This window comes from Psammomys obesus, unplaced genomic scaffold, assembly GCF_907164565.1.
Source record: "Psammomys obesus unplaced genomic scaffold, mPsaObe1.curated_primary_1811, whole genome shotgun sequence".
In the NCBI taxonomy this organism is placed as follows: Eukaryota; Metazoa; Chordata; class Mammalia; order Rodentia; family Muridae; genus Psammomys; species Psammomys obesus.
Window position 1 is genome coordinate 2,209,787 of NW_026596240.1, and position 15,429 is coordinate 2,225,215.

At 43.8% G+C, this 15,429-nt stretch overlaps 1 protein-coding gene across 1 annotated transcript in view; it reads right to left on the reverse strand.

Moving 5' to 3' along the window:
* The window catches only part of Dnah6 (dynein axonemal heavy chain 6), a 200,961-nt gene that overhangs the window by 34,565 nt on the left and 150,967 nt on the right, over positions 1 to 15,429 (reverse strand). Inside the window, exons 60-62 of the mRNA XM_055596419.1 lie at positions 14,479 to 14,712; positions 9,495 to 9,630; positions 4,317 to 4,450 (exon numbers count right to left, since the gene is read on the reverse strand). Coding sequence (XP_055452394.1) covers positions 4,317 to 4,450; positions 9,495 to 9,630; positions 14,479 to 14,712 — 504 coding nt within the window. The remainder of the gene's footprint in view (positions 1 to 4,316; positions 4,451 to 9,494; positions 9,631 to 14,478; positions 14,713 to 15,429) is intronic.

The window sequence follows — 15,429 nt, forward strand, 5'->3', positions numbered from 1 at the left end:
TGTATGAAGGTCAGAAGACAACTTCAGAAGACCAGGTCTTTCTTTCCACTCTGGGATCAGGGTACTGAACTTAGATCTTTAGGTTTGCACAGCATGTGCTTCAACCTACTGAGCCATCTCACTGGCTCACTAAAATTTTTTTTTGAGAATGAAATTTTATCGTTGGGTCTAAACATGCTGCTTCTGAAAGATGCTGAGTTTGTGTGCAAGACTGTAGTACCACATGGAAATAATCCATGTTGCAATGTTCCCATTCTCCTGAAGGAACATTTGACTTCAGCAGGTGGGGCTATAGGATACCCAATGGCTCTGCTTCTGAACAGAGCTGGGAAGGATGGGCTGGGCACCTTCCACCCAGAAACCTTATCTCTGGTCTCATTGGTTCTAAGGCTTTTTTATCTGGGTAGGAGTCTAGATCTTCAGTTTGAAAACTTAATTGGGATTTATTTTTTCAAACTCCAATTTCTTTCTATTTAATTAATTTATTAATGATTTATTTATTCAAGACAGAATCACACTGTATGGTCCTAGCTAGACTGGAACTCACTATGTAGGTCAGACTGACCTCATAGAGATCCTCTTGCTTCTACCTCCAATGTGCTGAGAGTATGGGCATGTGTCACCATGTGTGCCCCAAACCCTATTTTTTTAGCGGGTCATTTTCTGGAGCAAACACAGGGACAATATTCCTGAGTCATTTGATGAGGGTATCTAGTTGGAAGGGGGGATGTCTGGCATACCGTCATCATTGAACCACTTTTTCAGTGTGATCCTGAAAGAGTGGTGTAGGCATAAGGTTATTGTTGGAGGAACCCTGCTGTTTGAGGGTGCAGTCCTCCCAGTCCGGACGGCCACTGAGCTTGGTGTTAAGGTGCAGGACTCCCTCTTTCCAGCAGGGCCTCCTGCTCTCAGCCTGACTTCATCTGGAGAGTGTCTTTAGACACAGATGCCCCTAAACACATTTGATGTATGGCCTTTGACACAGCTCCCTGCTAGCTCTCCTCTCCCTGTGCCTATAGGATAATTATGAACTATGTTCTCATTCAAATGATAAGAGCCAGCTGTTTAATGCAAATCAAGCATCCTTGAAGTGCCTAGTTCCAACCAATTATGTACGCCTGTCCTGGGAGCCCCCAACCCACTCCCCAAGGCGTATACAGCCTTTCTTCTCTGGAGTTAAAGTTGAACGTTCCCTGCAGTGGTTCCCAGAGTGTGTGATCTCTGTACAGTGCTAGCTGGTCATTCCAGGCATGCTTCTCACTTCTCACCTCGTGCCCCTCCTGACATCATGGGCAGGTGGGACACAGCCCCCAGGCAGGAGGAGAACCACAGGTTATTGTCTAATTCAAATGCTGATTTCTGTAACGCCCATATGCAGTTGAGGTCCTTGTTCTGAGAATCTCGTCTCATTGTAAACAATGTTCCCCAATTGCCCCCCTTACAGCCAATTGCTGAGCAGGAGAGAAAAATAGGGCTGGACTTCCTGCCAGCCAGAGAAAAAGGAGTTAGAGGAGGAAGTAGAGGATTGAGCCCTGAGAGAGAGAGAGAGAGAGAGAGAGAGAGAGAGAGAGAGAGAGAACTCAGCAAAGAAAGCTACAAAGTACAAGTATCTCTGGGATGCACGCTGGAAGGAAGCCAAATTAGCTTGGAAGGTTAAGAATAGAGTAATAATGGCTCAGTTCTTGTGCTGTGAAGCTTGTTAAAATAATATAATGGGATACTGGGAATTGAACTCTGGTCATCTGCAAAAGCAGTGTGTTCCCTGAACTGCTGAACCATCTCTCCAGTGTCATTTCATTCAGAGTCCAGTTATATGTAAGATAAGGCTAGGAATTACAGCTAAAGCTTTTTTATTTAGACATATAAATGAGACAATCATAAACCTGATTTTACACTCCACACTAGCATTTATTAAGACAAGACCAGATCTTGCTTCAGTGATACCTCTACCCATTCCCTCAGTGCCCAGGGTTATTTCAAGGCAAATCCCAGGTACACCATCATTCACTGTTAAGTAATTTGGTATGTTTCTGTATGACAGAGTCTTTTAGCAACATAACCACACAGCTACTAATTATAATCCATTAATTTCAAACATAAAGTCAGTGTTCACTTTTCTCTGGCTGAGTTATAAGTGTGTATGTATACATGTTAAGTATCAATGTTACACATTAAGTATCAATGTGTTTAATTTAGAGTCTAAATAAAGCTTATACATAAAGATTAATTGATTTCTCTGTATCTATTCCTATTAAAAACTCCTTTTTGGGGGAGCTAGAGAAATGACTCAGGATTTAAAAGCATTTGCTGGTCTTGCAGAGAACCTGGGTTCAGTTCTTAGCACCTACATGGTGGCTAGCATCTCTAGTTTCAGAAGATCCAGTGACTCTTCTGACCTTGGCAGGTACCGGACATGTGTATGGCACATGCAAGCATGTGCAGGCAAAACACTAATACACATAAATCTTTTTGTTTTAAAACACAAAACCTCTTTTCCCCTGAGAAACAAACATTTAGTTGCATAAAACGGACTGTATCTTACAACATTTCTTGCAGCAATTTTCTAGCCACAGTAGCTTAATCTCTAGAGCTCCTCCCCTTTCTTTAGACTCTTGCTTTCCAGTCACCTCTCATGTTTGTCAACATTCCGCTCATAGCCACTGTCCCATTTTCTCTGAAGACTTTCCATATGTTTCAAAGCCTTCCTTCCCAAAGTGTTAATGATTTATCAGCTGTGTCCAGCCCCTCCTCTACCCCCTCCAAGGTGACACATCCTTGTCGGAGCTCCTTGTCCTGTCACTCCAGGGCATCTCATCTCAGACAGCCATGGAGATGGCTGACCTGAGGTAATGACCCCAGTCTGTTCACAATGAAACCCTTTTATGACTATAAACCCTTTCTTACACTTCTGTCTTTTCCTAGAAAACTCTTAGCCTCACTTTCAAAGATGTGGCTGTTAGGCTTTTGCTGCAATAGTCTGGATCTCATGCCAGTCCCCAGCCCATTTTCCTACAGAGACAGGGCAACCCCACAGTGATAGGGATGCTCTGACCATGCCAGTTAGTTCCAGTCAGTTCTCCCACCTCCATCACTTCTCCAAAGAACAGCTTCCATTTCTCTTTAGTGCCTCCAAACACACTGTGCAGGCTAGTCAGTAAACTGGGACCCTGTCTGCACATGTGAAACCATCAGCCTCCACTGCTGCTTTGCCATGCTGAGACTGCAAGCCTTGTTGTTTTTCATAACACTTTTCCCAGCATTCTTTTTTTTTTTTTTCTGTGTAGTCCTGACTGTCCTGGAACTCATGCTGTAGACCAGGCTGGCCTCAGACTCTGAGATCTGCCTGCCTGAACCTCCAAGGGCTGGGATTAAAGGCGTATGCCACCACGGCCCAGCTTATTCTTTCTGTTTTTACTTCTATTCATTTTCCTTCCCCAGAGGCTCATCAGAGCATCACCCTTTGCCTGGTGACCTCTCATTGTTTTGCACAGTGTTCTCCCAGAGTCACAGTAACCTCTTTGGCTTTACTCTGCAACTGAGTGCTGATGCTTTCCTCGCCTGCACTCTCATACACACTTCTCCCTGGAGCGCCTACAGAGTGCTGTCCACTCTGGCAGCTGGCGGGCACTGAGAGCTCACAGACATCTATATTCCACTCCTTTATCCTTTCACTTTGGCTTAGGTTTTGGTCCAGCTATCCCCACTGGCTTCCAAGCAGAACCTGGGAGCCACAGCAGTTCCCCCGTCACATCCCCGCCCTCTTGGCAATCTGCTACTCCCCCCCCCCCCCCCCCCGGGGGGGTTATTAAGGAAAGGGGGACAAAGGAAGGGGAAAGGAAAGGGGGGAGAAGGGGGGAAGGGAAGGGGGAATGGGTCACAGAGAATGTCTCTGGGTAGGGCAGGAGAGAAAGAGTAATCTGCTGCTTCTGTCTTAACTCATTCACCCGTGATCTCTCAAAAAGACTACTTTGGTAGTTATCGAACAGGTCTGGAGACTATGGTTTTTCACCTATTAAATGCCTCCTGTTATTAAGATTAGCTCCCTGCCAAAGCCTTCCAACAGATCCAGTCCCACGTGAGAAATGGCAACACTTCCCTAACAGTGAACAGCTGACCGAAGGTGACCAGGGTCCCAGCTGGCTTCTCTCTTATCCCACAGGGAAAACACTTTCTACCGAAACCATCATCTTTATTTTTAAAGCTGCTTCCTGAAATTGGCTGCTGTCAGCCACAGGTAAATGTGCGACTCACGGCTAGCTGATGCTCCTTGGTGGAAGTGTTAGGATGTTGCCCTGTAATGAAAAGTGATGACCCACCTTTTCTTCTTTACAGCATTTAATAAGAATTAGCTTATGGAAAGAGCGGAACTGTGCGCCCCAACGCTCCTCATCGTGTTTTGATCTAACATATCCTTCCCAATGGTGTGGATTAATGTAGGTCTCAAAAGATCCTGGAAAGACAGTTTTAAAGATGCTTTAATACAAGCAGTTTTGACTCTGGAATTAAATGAATACTTGCTGCTAGTTAAAAGAAGATGCCCGTGTTTACTACCAGTTTAAAAACAAACAAACAAATGTGTGAAAACATTAACCTCCCCCCATTCAAACTAGTTAGAAAGCAAAGAATGTAAAGGAGATCACAAAACAAAATCCAACAGCAAAACACTTACAAAATCAAACAAACAGACAAAATAATAGAGAGGTTAAAAATAAAGGAACATACAGAAACATTATAAGCATAAGTGAAACTGGAAATGATTTGGCTAAAACAGATATTAAAATAACCATAATTAAATGAGGTAATAGGTCAGGTTCTAATTAAGATATAAATTACATAATAAAAGTACAACAAAATAAACACATAAATTAGACAATAACAGTAAGTATATCAAACAGCCCCTGTTGGAGGTAGAAGGAAAAGCAGAAAAGAATACAATAATGTTAAGAAATAGCACACAGTGGGCTGGAGGAATAGCTCAGAGGTTAAGAGCTCTGGATGCTCTTTTAGAAGACCCAAGTTCAATTCCTAGCTCTTGCATGGCAGCTTAAAACCATCCATAATTCCAGTTCCAGGTGATTCAGTGCCCTCTTCTGATCTTTGTAGGCTCTAAATGTTTTTATTTCCTCTGATGAAGGAACAACATAAGAGTTGTATCCAAGCTGTGTGAATACATGGCTTGGGCTGAGCTCAGAGGATTTCTTTCTCTGTTATAACCATCCCTAGGTCTAGGCTTGGAAGCTTTGAGCCTCCATACAATCTAATCTGCATACCCAAACCTTGAAGGCTCTAGCCTCCAGCCTCTGACTGCTAACCTAGGCCTAGAATGTTTCAGCCTTGAGACCTACTGCTGAATAAATTCAGTTTCGCTGGCTGGTTTAACTCAGCTATTCTGGCCCAACTGCCTGTCCAAGTTGACTGATTCAAACTGGCTTCTTGCAGCTTCTGACTGAATTGCTCTGCTTGGCCTCAAACTAACTATGGCAATATGTTCAAACCTTCTGACCCCTTCTCATTCTCTGGCTCATTCTGTGTTCACCCGTCTCTGTAAAACTGTCACAGTAAACACTGCCTCACACACTCTCATAGTACACCACCCCTTTCTCTCCCTGGCTGCTCTTAAGTAACTTCTCTTTCCGGTGCTTTTGTTGGGAAAGTTGGGTGTATCCTCATCTCTGACTCATTCTGTCAAATCTTTTTCTGATTCATCACTTTTTCTGCCCCTCAATTAGACATCACTTTCAAACTAACCTTACTTTTACTGTTTGGGATATCATTAGGTGTATACTAAGGACATGTTTATATTCCCGCCAGATCATGTAATCCAGCGTGTGTCTGCATTCCAACCAGATCACATAGACCCAGGTCTTTGGATGTAGTCCCTTGTCAGAGCAGCCATGTTCCTGGATTAAAATTTCTCTATAGCAGGCACCACACATGCGCATGGTACACAGGCATACAAACATAAGACACTCAATAAAAATAAAAACAAATTAATCTCAAAAGAATTAAAAAATAGCACACAACTACCAACCTTCCACAGAAGAAATATTGACTCTGGCATATGTGATTTGGTTGAGATAAATAATAGATGAGTACATTTTGACATGTATACAACCATATACTCTAATTCACAGAGCACGACATTCATTCTTCCCACGTCTCCTCCAGCTAAACAGTATCCTCAGGAAATGAGCCTGCATCTTACATGAGGGTCAGACTGCTAGTTAGTTCCTTAAAAATATTTATTTTAAAAAAGAAATGTATCTGCATACATATGCACAGGTGTCCACAGAGGCTGGAAGAGGCCATCGGATCCCCTGGAGCTGCATTGCTGGGTCTATCTTCTGAGGGCCTAATCTCAGCAAAGAGCCAATGCCACCTCAACAGTGAGTGCCACCTGTGCAAAGCCTCTGACTCCTACGGGGCGTAGAGGTGACCTCAGGGTCTGTGGCACAGCAGTGGCTACCTGCTGAAGGTGGCTGCTGGCCTGTGAGCATCAGAGGGAAGACCCTCTTGTTGCCGAGCCAACCCAATCTGATGCAAACCCAAGCAAATGCAAAGTTCACAGCAGACTTCCCTGTGCTCCCATTCACTGTCTGATTCCTAGTGCTTTGGCATATTTCAACGCATGCTTTATTATAAAGACTTATTTGTTTTTATTTTAATGCAACATGGTTATTTTTTGGTAACTCTATATATGCATGCAATATATTTTCATCATCCCCGGCTCCTCACCATAACTCTTCCCAGACCCACCCACACTCTTCCATATATTTTTTTATTATTATTTATGTATATGTGTGAGTGTATGCTCTGTTTGTGGGGGTGGCCAGGGAAGTCAGTAGGGGGCTTCTGGTCCCTGGAGCTGGCATTATGGTTGGCTCTGAGCTGCCTGATGTGGGAAGTGAACCCAGGCTCTCTGGGAGGCCAGAAAGCATGCAAACCCTGGTCATCTCTCCAGTGCCTGCATAATCTACAGAATTACTCTCAGCTAACAGAATCTGTGGCACTTGAAAAACATAAAAGGCTATAGGTTTAGATAATTATGAGGATTTTTGATGATTAAGAGAGACAGTGCTATTAATTGATAAATATCACCAGTGAAGACCTAAATCTCACTTTTAAAGCACAAACCTTATACATGGAAACTTTGATATATTTTTTAACATTTCAGTTCCGAAGACAGGGGTAACACTTTCGTGACATCCTCCTGTCATGAAGCAATGCTGCTCATAGAGGTACTGTGCCTGTCAGTTCAGCTCCTCTCTTCTTTCTCTGCACTTGGCCTTGTCTAGTCCTGTGTCTCAGATTCATCCCTCGCTGGCCATGTATGCACTTCTCTGATGAGTAGATTTCCAGTAGGTTCTGCTATGACCTCTAGCCAGCCCATCAACTAATGTATTATGTATAGATACCATTTACATTTGATGCCCTTATCAAATAGCATTTTTTGTAGTCTTTATTTGGAAGTCAAATGATGATATTGGGATCCCAGAAGTTCTGGTCCACATAGACTCCACATTGGCACACTTGCTGGGTGTGCTTATCTAAATAAATAACAATGTTAGGAGTATGAGTAATTACTGAGAACAAGAGAAACATAACTGAAGGGAGGGAACAAAACCAGTAAGGAAGAAACTAACATGAACTGTGCATGATCCTTTTGAAGCCAAGAATTAAAAAAGAAAGTCTCTACAAGGCGAGATATAAAGGCAAATCTAAGCAGGCCAGCTCCTCAGACTCACTAATGGATCATGTGGATCCTGTGGATCCTTTCCATGGAGAGTTCTGAGTACTATAGGGTGCTCAGAGGCAAACTGGGTTTCTCCTCCCCAGACGCCTGTATTACCACCCAGTGTGGCAAAGAAATTATCTCCAGACATTACCAAATATTCCCCAGAGGCTAACAATTCTTCCCAGTTTGGAAAATAGAAATAGATCAATATCTGAAATAAATTCAGTGGACTAAAACCTGCCTGTTAATAAAGAGAGTCTTAACACGCCTCAAAACAACGACCCACCAAAGACACCCCCAAACCATAGCAATAACACCCAAGAATTAGAAATAAGAATGTAGAAATATAGAGGTGGAGGCTATCTAGAGAAACTTACATCACAAAAAAAGATTTTTAAGGGCTAGAGAGATGGCTCAGAAGTGAAGAGCACAGAGGACCCTAGTTCTGTCCACACCTGTCTGTAACCCTAGAGCCAGGGTATCAGACACCTTCTGGCCTCCTCAGCTACTCCCATTCATGGGGCAAACTCTCATGTAAACATGGGCACATAAACAAAAACAATTTAAGATATACTTTAAGTAAAAAAAAATTGTTCAGAGTAAAGAGAAATATTATATAGAAATGAAGAATTTACATTGGAGAAAATAACTTTATTTGCATATAATAGCATAACTTTATAAGATGTAGTAAAAATACAAAACTACAAACAGAAATTGCCCGTCATATAGTGTACCTCAACACACTTCTCTCAGAACCTGACAGGAGTATAAAGTTAGCAATGAAGTAAATGGCAGAGCAAGTTTGATCACATACAGACCTTGCCTCCAATAAATGAGCATAGAACGTTTTCCATGTAGCACATGCGTCAAGACGCAAAATGTCTAAAGAATTTCAAAGAATCAGTCTCACGCAGAGCACAAGGATACATTTCTTTATATAATCGAGTTATGATCCTTAAAATGAGGCCCCTGAATATTAAGTGATTTTGAACTACAAAAAGTACTTTTAGAATTGAAAGGACACAAATTAACTGCAGTGTTAAAGTTGAGAGCTATTGTTGCCTGTGGCCAAAGGGGCAAGGTGCTGGGAGGAGGGAGGAGGGAGGAGGGAGGAGGGAGGAGGGAGGAGGGAGGAGGGAGGAGGTAATTCTTATACTTCCCATTTTTCAAGCATATGGTTTACGAGTGTGTAAGCGTATGGGGTCAAGCTGCCCTTCTGACTCTTCAGTGTACACGTCATCCCTTAAGAAAGTTTTAAAGAAACCTATGGAATGCAGCTACAGGGATAGACAACGAGGCAGGTAGATCTCAAGGGCTCTCTGGCCAACCAGTCTAGTGGAAATAGTTAACTTCAGGCCCAGTGAAAGACCCTATTTCAATAAATATGGAGGAGAAGTGATAGGAAAAAAAGGCATTAGACATCAGCTTCTGGCTTCCATACCTGCCTGCTTGCAAGTACATCCTCCCACATTAGTATAAACCCATGCATACATCACACACACACACACACACACACACACACACACACAAACATTCACTATAGAGTAGCCATAAAATAGTCAAAATTCATGGGCTAAGGATTCAGTTCAAGATATTGTAAAAAAAAAAAAAGTTGACTTATCATTTCCTAAAAAATAAAGTTTTTTTCCCCTCCAAAAAGGTATAGACATTGGAGAAAGGGTGAATTCGTGACGTAAAGTCTGGACCCAGGACCCTGTCTCGCCCCTCCCCCTCATCATGGCACTTTTTGTCGTCTTACCTAAGCGTATACAAATGGGGTGTAACAGTATATGTTTTGTGAGTCCTTCAAAAACTGGAAATGATTCTTCTAGGTCACAGCAGGAGAACCACATTTGAAGATGCAGCCATGGAGCTTCTGGCTTAGGAGGGCGCTCCTACAGGGGAGAGAGAGAACACAAAGAGCAGCGGTTTACGGAGACAACAGCGCCACACTCTTCAACCTTGTCTAGGGGGAAAATAAGCTGAAACAGTGTGTTAGAAACAGCCATTCTTGGGGGCTTGTGGGTAGGGGCATCTGCTGTACAAGAATGAGGACTTGAATTCAGATCCTCAGCATCAATGGAAAAATTGGGTGTGGCTGGGTACATCTTTCAGAGTCAGGAGGAGAGCTGGAACTTGTTGGCCAGAAGCCTACCCCAAACCAGTGAACTCTAGGCCCGTGAGAGAGCTATCTTAAGGGAAGAGAGGTGATGGAGGAGGGCACCCACCATTCTATGCTGGCTTCTATCCATGTGTTCTGGGCACCCCTCCAAATGTACACCCCACATACAACCATTTTCTTAGCACAAATAGTAAGATATGATGAAATAAAGATGAGTGGTAAAGATAACTGTGTTACTATGGTAGTGCACACCCATAATTCCGTTGGAGGCTGAGACAGGAGGACCATGAGTTCAAACCTAGCCTAGGCTACCTTGTCTTAGAAAGAAACGGAGTGGAGGGAGGGAGACAGTAACCCACCCATAAAACCTTTTACCAAACTTTCCCCTGCCTACAAGAAGTGTAGGGAGCAGAGGTTGAGGGAATGGTAAACCAGTGACTGGCCCAACTTGAGACCCACCCCATGGGAAAGAGCCAACCATGACACTATTAATGGAGCTCTGCTTTGCTTGCAGACAGGAGCCTAGCATAAATGTCTTCTAAGAAGCTTCATCCAGCAGCTGATAGAAACAGATGTAAAGACCCACAGTCAAACAAAGGCCAAGCGCAGGGAGTTGTGCGGAAGAATGGGAGGAAGGATCGAGGGAGCTGAAGGAGTTAAGGATATCACAAGAAGATCTACAAAGTCAACTAAGCTGGGCCCATGGGGGCTTACAGAGACTGAACCACCAACCAAAGAGCATGCATGGACTGGTTCTAGGCCCCCTACATATATGTAGCAGGTGTACAGCTGTTCTTCATGTGGGCCTCTTAACAATGGGAGCAGGGGCTGTCTGACTCTGTTGCCTGCCTTTGGATACCTTTTCTCTAGCTGGGCTGCCTTGTCAGGCCTCAGAGGGAGATGATGAACTTAGTCCTGCTGCGACCTGAGGTGCCAAGATAGATTGGTACCCCTTGGGGGCCTCCTCTTCTCTGAGAAGAAGGAATGGGGGGAGTGAGAGTGTGAGAGTAGGACTGGGAGGAGAGGGGGGCTAGGATCAGGCTGTAAAGTGATTACGTAAATAAATGGGGGAAAAGTAAGCAAGCAAAAAGCACAGTGCTGTGTCAACCCTAGTTCTCAGGGACTTCTCTGCACATGGGAACAGGGGCTGAGACTTCCAAGTTGACCCTATAGAGAGCAGAGCTGACTCGGTGAAGGAGTAGAGTCAAATCGGTTATGCTGACATTCAGGCTCTCCCATACACCTCATCTTCCCAACTCCAAATATTTTGATGGTTAATGGCATTTTTTCACTGCACAACCATAGTCTAAAGCAGAGTCCAAGATGGTCTCAGCCTGGAAGGTGAGGAAAGCTGAACAGAGTTAGAGTAAGACCAGCTCCAAGACAAGCAAGCACTTAATTGTACAGGGATGGAGAGACAGTCAGAGGTTAAGAACACTTGCTTCTTTTGTGGAGAACCTGAATTCAGATTACAGCAGCCACGTCACACAGCCCACAACCACCCGTGATTTTAGTTCCAGGGGATCTTGACAGCCTCTTCTGGACTTGGCAAGTACTCATGTGCGTCTCCCATATACACATAATTTAAAAGAAACCATCAACAACACACACACACGCACGCGCGCACGCGCACACTTTAGTTATGATGAGCATATATGGAGTTATTTCAGATATTTCCAGAAACCTCCATTGTGCCACTTGGGAATATGCCATGGAGTACTTACATAAGGCTGAAGAGTTTTTCAAAACTATGACTACAGGCTAAAGGTAGTTCTCCAAAATTCCCCTAAATAGATGCCTGACTATGTTTCAAGCACTTTGTTGATACAAATCATACATCATTCAATTGAACGATTTAAAGCATATGACCCGATGGTTCTCAAATTTCCTAATGCTGTGGCCCCTGAATACAGTTCCTCATGTTGTGGTGACCCCAACCATAGTTATTTTGTTGTTAATTAGTAACTGTAATTTTGCTACAGGTATGACTCATAATATAAATATCTGGTATGCAGGATATCTGATGTGTGACCCCCAAAGGGGGTCACAACCCACAGTTTGAGAACTGCTGATATAACCCAATGAATTTTGAATATTAACAGATAAATACAACCATTCCACAACCAGGTGTAGAAGACTTAATCCTCTCAGTATCAACTGTACAGAAACACACTCCAGGAGCCATCTTAGGTCCAATTCCAGGTCATTACAACAAGGTGGATCATGCAATTACATGTCGCATTAAGTTTCTAGTTTACTAGGACACATAGAGTTATTTTATACCATATTGTAGTCTGTTACACACGCAACAGGCAGCGCTATGCCTTAAAGTGCATGTACCTTAATTCAACACATCATTGCTATACATTGCTAATACTATAGCAATAGTATACATTGCTATACATAGTCTGCTGAGTTGCGATGTTTTTACAAGTGGAGGCTCCTGGTGTTGATGGCTGCTGGCTGCTCAGGGTGGTGGCAATTTCTTAAGAGTAAAAACCAATGCAGATTTCATTCTTTAGCAATGGTTTCTCTGCAGCATCTCACCCACAGTAAAACATCTTTCAAAACTGGAGTCAGTTCTCTCAAATCCTTCTCGTTCAAGTAAGCTGTGTGATATTTCATTTTAAAAAGATTTATTTTATTATTTGCTTACATGTATCTCTCTCTCCTCTCTCGCTCTGTGTTGTGTGTGTTAACATGTGTACAGGTGCCTTCAGAGGTTCTGTAAGAGCAGCAGATGCTCTTTTCACTGAGCCACCTCTCCAAGCCCTTGTGTAATATCTTAAGCCCCTTCCACAATCTCCAGAGGCTCTTCACCAGGAGTAGTTTCCATCTCAAGGACTCATAGTGTTTGGTCTATAAGAAGCAATTCAGGTTTCATTGTGAGATTGTAGCAAATTAGTCACTCTCTCCAAATCCCCAGACACTCCTAACTCTAGTCCTTTCCGTTTTTAGAAGCTGCCTATGTACTTTCTTCCTGTGCAGAAGTCTGGATCCCTTCATAGTCATCCATGAGGTTAAAGTCAACTTATTCTACATTCTTTGTAGAGCAATTTTAATCCAGCAATGTGGCTGCCCTGATCACTCCCAAAGACCTTCTAGGTCTGTGTGATTTGGATGGAAGGCAGCCACGTCCTTAGTCCACACCGCTGATCCCAAACAATGCAGGTAAAGTTAGTTTGTAGAAGAAAACACCCATGTTTGAAAGTGATGTCTAACTGAGAGGCAGACAAAGTGACTAATCAGAGAAAGATCTGACAGAGTGAGTTAGAGATAGGCTACTCCCAATTCTCATGAGAAGAGAGAGGAAAGAGAGGCAATTTAAGAGAACAATGCAGAAAGGGGGTCAGTGTTTACCGGGACAGTTGTATGGAGACAGGTGGCAGAACAAGCTAGACACAGGTGAAGACAGAACGAGAATGAGAAGGAGCCAGAAGATTAGAACACATTGCTAGAGTTTGAAGCCAAGCAGAGCAGTTCAGTCAGAAGCTGAGAGAAACCAGTTTGAGCCAGAATGACTGAGGTGAACCTTCCAGCCAGAGTTCAGAAAGAGCTAGAAAGGATGAGCTTATTCAGCAGTAAGTCTCAGAGGCTGAAAACATTTTAGGCCTAGATTGTGTGGAGGCTAGAAGCTTCCAGGACTAGGCCTAGGTTGGCAGATGAGACAGAAAGCTTTGGAGATGATTTTACATCAGGCAAATAAAAATTACTTTTACAATTCCTGTTAAGCCCTCTCTTAAATCATGAGTACTCATAATGAGGTCTAGATGCTGAACTCTTTTCAGAGGTTTTCAATTTACTTTGCCCAGATATCTAGAAGAATTACATTCTATGGCAGCTATATCCTTATTAGGTGTGCTTCTTAAGTAACGAGACTAAGCCAATCCACTGGGCTCTAGAGGGGACAGTTCCAGAAAGCGTGGAGACAACGTTCGCCTCACATATCCTTGTGAGAAATCTTGTGTGCGGTTGTGGTTTGGATGTGAAACGGCCCTCACAGGCCCGTGTGTTTGATAAATTGGTCTCTAGCTGATGTCACTTTGGGTTAGGTTGTAGAAGCATTAGGGGGTGGGGTCTTGCTGGGGAAAGTGGGTCACTTCCTCCATATATATATATATATTTATTTGTTGTCTTCCATTTCTGTAGTTGGTGGTTAGTGGCCTGGCTGTAGCTTATCTGCTGTATGTGTCTGACGTCTGTTCCTAATAAAGAAGGATTTTGCTCTGCATTCATTGAACAGCATAGAAAACATGGTGTGAGAAGGAATGAGAAACACTTTTTTTTTTCTTTTCGGAAATCCTTATCAGCGTTTTACAAGGAAGACATTACTGACCCAGGAGAGCGCTCAGAATCAAACAGAAGTTATCACCTGAATCCACACGCTGCTTTCAACCTTCATGGCCACCCCACTTCTAGTCCTAGCTCTGCTTTCTGACTACGGGTATGTGACCATGTGCTTCCTGCTTTGCCACCACGCCACCCCTCCACGACAGCCTGTGCCCTCTGCTGAGCTGAACACTTCCTCAAGTCGCTTCCTGTCGCGTGTTAGTCACAACAGTAAGGGAAGTAATGCGTGAGTTAACGGGTGGGAAGGCTCGCCCTCAGTGCGTCACCGTACCTTCTCCATCCCTGCCGACCCTCGCAGGAAGAAGTTCCACTCGGCCTCAGTGAGCAGCCCATGCTGGCGCATGATCTCCACGCAGAGCATGAAGCTGTAGATGAGTTTATGCTGCTCGAAGAGCCCCCGGGACACATTGGTGTAGGCGGTGAGGAGCGTCTGCTGCAGCAGGATGCTGAGGCGATACTGCAGGTCATCAGCCTTCTCAGACGTCTCAATAGTTGTGTTGAACAGCTGCGGGAGGAAGAAGGATTTGGCTAATTCTCTGCAAAGCAAAAACTCCTGCTCCACCTCTTCCCTCATTCTGACCTACAGTGAGCAATGTGGTTGGCAAACGCTGTGGAAAAATCTAGAAGAGATCTCAGCTTAGTATGTGAGATTTGTCTTCGGGGGGCCCCCATCTCACTTTTCAGGAATGGACCAATGACAAACCCTTAGTGATGCTAAGTGACACATCACTCGGTGATCGACAGGGTGCTCTGTGGAAGATAACGTGGCGGCAGCTTCTTTCACGTCAACCTTCACACTGTAAACTCTTCACCTGGGTCATCCTGCTGGTCCGAGAAGCTGCTTTAAAGGAGACTTCCATCCTATTTCTTGTCTGGAGATTTTGAAAGCAGACCCCATGGTCAAAGATGGCCCATTTTACTGGGAAGGCAGTAGAGATGGTGGCCCTGAAGAATCAGGCATGGGAGGTCGGAGGTGACCCTATGCATTTCTGGCAACATCTGAGCCAGGTCCATAAGCCTCCCTGATATTAGCAGGGCTTAGGGGAAGAACATAATTATTGTAGACAACTGTGATAGTCCTTTGTAATTCTGGCTAGTGAATGATTAACGGTTATTTTGATGCCTTCAGTAGAGGATACCATTTTGAAGTAGCTTTTTTCAGTACTGGGGACAGAACCTAACACCTTGGCATGTAGGCAAGAGCTCTGCCTCCAAGGTATAT